We start from the raw sequence: 4065 nt of genomic DNA, 5'->3' as shown, positions 1-4065 counted from the left end.
GTACTATTGTAATTAAACATCAATAAAATAAAGTTTAAACTAAGAGCATCAGCGCGCAACTCTCGCTACAAAGGAGGCAATACACGATAGATTAATTAACAAACAGACTTCGAAAGTCATTCTAGACGACATTAAGTCACTGGACGATTCTATGAATGAACCCATAGACCTTAGGCAAATTCACAATGCCAAGTATCTTATGCAGAAAAAAAACGTGACGACAAACAACCAAACAGTTATAGTCAAAATACGGCGGACGGACTTTTAAGTGTTCTCAATGAAATCCATGACAGCAATTTCATCAAAGGTTCCCGAGCTGATTAGTAGAGATATAATTTGAAGACGCTTCACAATCTGTCGAAATCTATTCACACACGTGTGCCAAGCCGTCGATCGTAATAATTAAAAACAACCTTACTCAGTCATTTATTCAAATTTCTACCTGAAGTTTAGTATAAAGTTGTATCATAGTTATAGGAATAACATATCTTCTGATGTCGCTTACATTATAGGTTAATATTCGAGATATTGTCTGAAGACGCTTTACGATCTGTAGTGTTCTATTCACACACGTATGCCACGCCGCCGATCGTAATAATAAATTAATCATAACTCGATCATATTTTCAAATATCGAGCTGAAATTTGGAATATATATCAATAAAAGTCTAACTAATAACATATCTTCTGATGTCGCTTACTTTAGCGGGTAATTGTAACGATATTATCTGGCGACGCTTTCTACACTTTTCAAGCTAATACACACATGTGCCACGCCGCGATCGTAAAAATTCAATTCATCCTAACTCGGTCATTTTATCAAATATCAAATTAAAATTTGGTACAGAGGTGAATTATAGTCATATCTTCTGATGTCGCTTACTTTATTCAGTATTTTTGAAGATTTTGTCTGGCGACGCTTGTTGTCACTTGAAGACGCTTGTTGTCGGTTGAAGACGCTTTCTAGTGAGACCCAGTTATGTCAATTGAAGATTGAAGAGTCAGTGATGTCAATTGAAATTATAGTATTGTACTGTTACATTTAGGGATGTTGACCTGTACATGTATGTATTTTGTGCTATGTAAGTGCTTATTAGGTAAATTTTTACACTTTGCTATATTCGCATATATATGTATATAGCCATGTGCTTTTAGTCACCCAACATTTTTGCATAATATTTGTGATTCCTCTTATCTTATAATATACTTTTAATTAATATGTTTAATCAATTCTCTCATATTTAGCAATAGTAGTTTTATATCTTGCTGTGATATTTTTTCCTATGTTTTGTTGTAATAATAGCTCTTCAGAGCTACTGTTTCTGTTTTCATATATCCAACTTAGAATAAAATTTCTTGTATCTTGTATGTTGTATTATTGTAACGCTACGTTTAGGAGTAATGATCTGTACAGTCAGGGATGTAACTTTAAGTTGTATTAGTGTACTGTTACAGTTAGGGATGTTGACCTGTACAGCCAGGGATGTTAATCTTGAAAGTCAAGGATGTAATTTAAGTTGATTTATTGTACCGGTTCAGTTAGGGATGTTGACCTTTACAGTCAGGGATGTACATTTCAATTATACTGTTGTACTGTTACAGTTTGGGGTCAAATGCTGATATAGCTCCCGGCGAGAGATACTAATGTCACTACGGTGCCTCTTGTAAATGCTGGGAAAGCTTAACATCTCAAATACGTTCTGTCAGCAAGTCACATGTCACACCTCCGCGTTTCTGGTGACCCTGGAAATACTAAGTAGCAATACTAAGTAGCCGAGTGACAGTGATGAAAGGCGAGCCTCCAGCGCTTTCAAAAAACTGGAAAACCGTGGCTAAGGGAAGGACAACCCTAACAGAAAAACCCTAGCCCTCCAGGTTGGGGGTTGAGCACAAGGCTAACAACCTGGTCTTATAAAAACAGTAACGTTATGGAAGTAGCAACGAAGAAATCTAACACAACGCTGTGTAAAGATCTTCCCTGGGCAACGAATCGTATGACTGGCAGTAGTCAAAGCCGAAAGGGGGCTACTGGCACAACAATGAAAGTTCTGAACACAAAATCAAGAACCAACCTTGGTTTTTGGAATGTCCGTACTATGTACGAATCGGGTAAACTTGCACAGGTAACGACGGAGATGAGACGCTATACTACAACCTACATATCATGGGGGCGAGTGAATGCAGATGGACAGGATCAGGTAGCTAGACAGACGACAGTAACGGGTGGGACACTTCTATACTCAGGTAGAGATGACGGTCAACACACAGAAGGAGTGGCATTAATCATGAAAAAGGGAGTAGAGCGATCATTGCTAGAATGGGAGCCTGTCAGCAGTCGTCTGATAAGAGCTAGACTGAAAGGGAGGCACATCAACATCATTATCCAGTGCTATGCCCCGACGAACGACAGTGAAGACGAGACCAAAGACAACTTTTACCTTAGTCTTCAGGCAGAAATGGAAAAGACAGCTAAGCTCGAACTTAAAGTCGTGATGGGTGATCTGAATGTAAAGGTGGGGAATGAGGGTACAGAGGATGACAGGGCTAGGGGGAAACATGTATGTGGTAGCATGAACAACAACGGAGAGAGACTGGTGGCCTTCAGCAACATGAATGGCCTGGTCATTGGAGGGACCTTGTTTCCGCATCGACTGATCTACAAGCTGACATGGTGCTCCCCAAATGGACGAGATCAGAATCAAATAGACCATTTAATGATTAGCGGGACGTGGCGATGTTCACTAATGGACGTTAAGGTGAGGAGAGGAACTGATGTTGGTAGCGACCATCACCTGGTGGCAGCCTCTATCAAGCTCAAGCTTAGAAGCACTGGTCCACAGCCCAAAGGTCACAGACGTTTCGACGTGGATAGACTAAAGGATGCAGGTTTAAGAACAGAATTTACCCTTCAGTTGAGGAATAGGTTTCTAGCTCTAGTAAACCATGACGAGCCGATGGAGGGAGAACAGGATGAGCTCCTTAACAACAGATGGGACATGATTACATCAGTGTTTAGACAGAGCAGCGAGAAATGCTTAGGCTACAGAAAGAAAAGAAAAGACTGGATGACACCTAAAACCTGGAATGCAATTGAGACAAGGCGCGGTATTAAGAAGAAGGTGATGGATGCAAAGTCTGAGAGGCTGAAAGAAAGATATCTGGAAGAGTACCGAGAAGCACACAGAATTGTGAAGAGCCTTGTAAGAGCAGACAAAAGGAAGAGTCGTGATGACATGGCGTCAAAAGCGGAAGAAGCAGCAGCCCGCAACCAACAAGGTACTGTATATAAGATTACGAAACTTATCTCTGGGAAGTGCCACACAAACAACAGCACCCTCATAAAGAACAAAAAAGGAAGACTACTGACAACTGAGAAAGAGCAGGAAAAGAGATGGACAGAACACTTTAAAGAAGTTCTCAACAGGCAGCCACCGGCGGAGGAAGCAGACATACAGGAGGCTGGAGACGACTTAGAAGTCTGAACTGTTCAAGGCTGCCCCAGAGCTTGCAGTTTCCATTTTAAAACCTTTATTTAAGATAAAAGGGCAGGACAAAAAGATACCATCAGGATGGAACAGAGGAGTAATTGTAAGAATACCAAAGAAAGGATCGCTATATGACTGCAACAACTGGCGTGGAATAACCTGACTTTCTATACCCAGCAAGATATTGTGTAAAATCATTGTAAGGCGGATAACAGATGGAATAGACACGCTGCTGAGGAAGGAACAGGATGGATTAAGAAAGGAAGAGGATGTACTAACCAAATTTTTGCACTCGGAAACATCATAGAGCAGTGTTCAGAATGGAAAAGACAACTCTACATAAACTTCATTGATTTTGAGAAAGCCTTTGACAGTATTCATCGAGACAGCCTCTGGAGAATCATGCGTATGTATGGGGTACCACTTTAGATGGTTAATGTCATCAGAAGTTTTTATACTTTCTTCACATGTAGTGTTGGAAACAGCGACCTCAACTTCGTAGTCAAGACTGGAGTGCGGCAAGGGTGTGCCATGTCCTCGATCCTGTTTAACATGGTCATAGACTGGGTCATGAGGAGGAC

General features: G+C 40.7%; 1 protein-coding gene across 1 annotated transcript; it reads left to right on the top strand.

The window, feature by feature from the left end:
- The first annotated feature begins 1927 nt into the window (after positions 1-1927).
- Positions 1928-3481, top strand: LOC110457255 (craniofacial development protein 2-like). The gene has a single exon (XM_021508453.1). The coding sequence runs from the start codon at positions 1928-1930 to the stop codon at positions 3479-3481; it is 1554 nt and encodes a 517-aa protein (XP_021364128.1).
- The last annotated feature ends 584 nt before the right edge of the window (positions 3482-4065 follow it).

Source organism: Mizuhopecten yessoensis, unplaced genomic scaffold, assembly GCF_002113885.1.
Source record: "Mizuhopecten yessoensis strain PY_sf001 unplaced genomic scaffold, ASM211388v2 scaffold1121, whole genome shotgun sequence".
NCBI lineage: Eukaryota > Metazoa > Mollusca > Bivalvia > Pectinida > Pectinidae > Mizuhopecten > Mizuhopecten yessoensis.
This window is presented reverse-complemented; position numbering and strand designations above follow the sequence as displayed.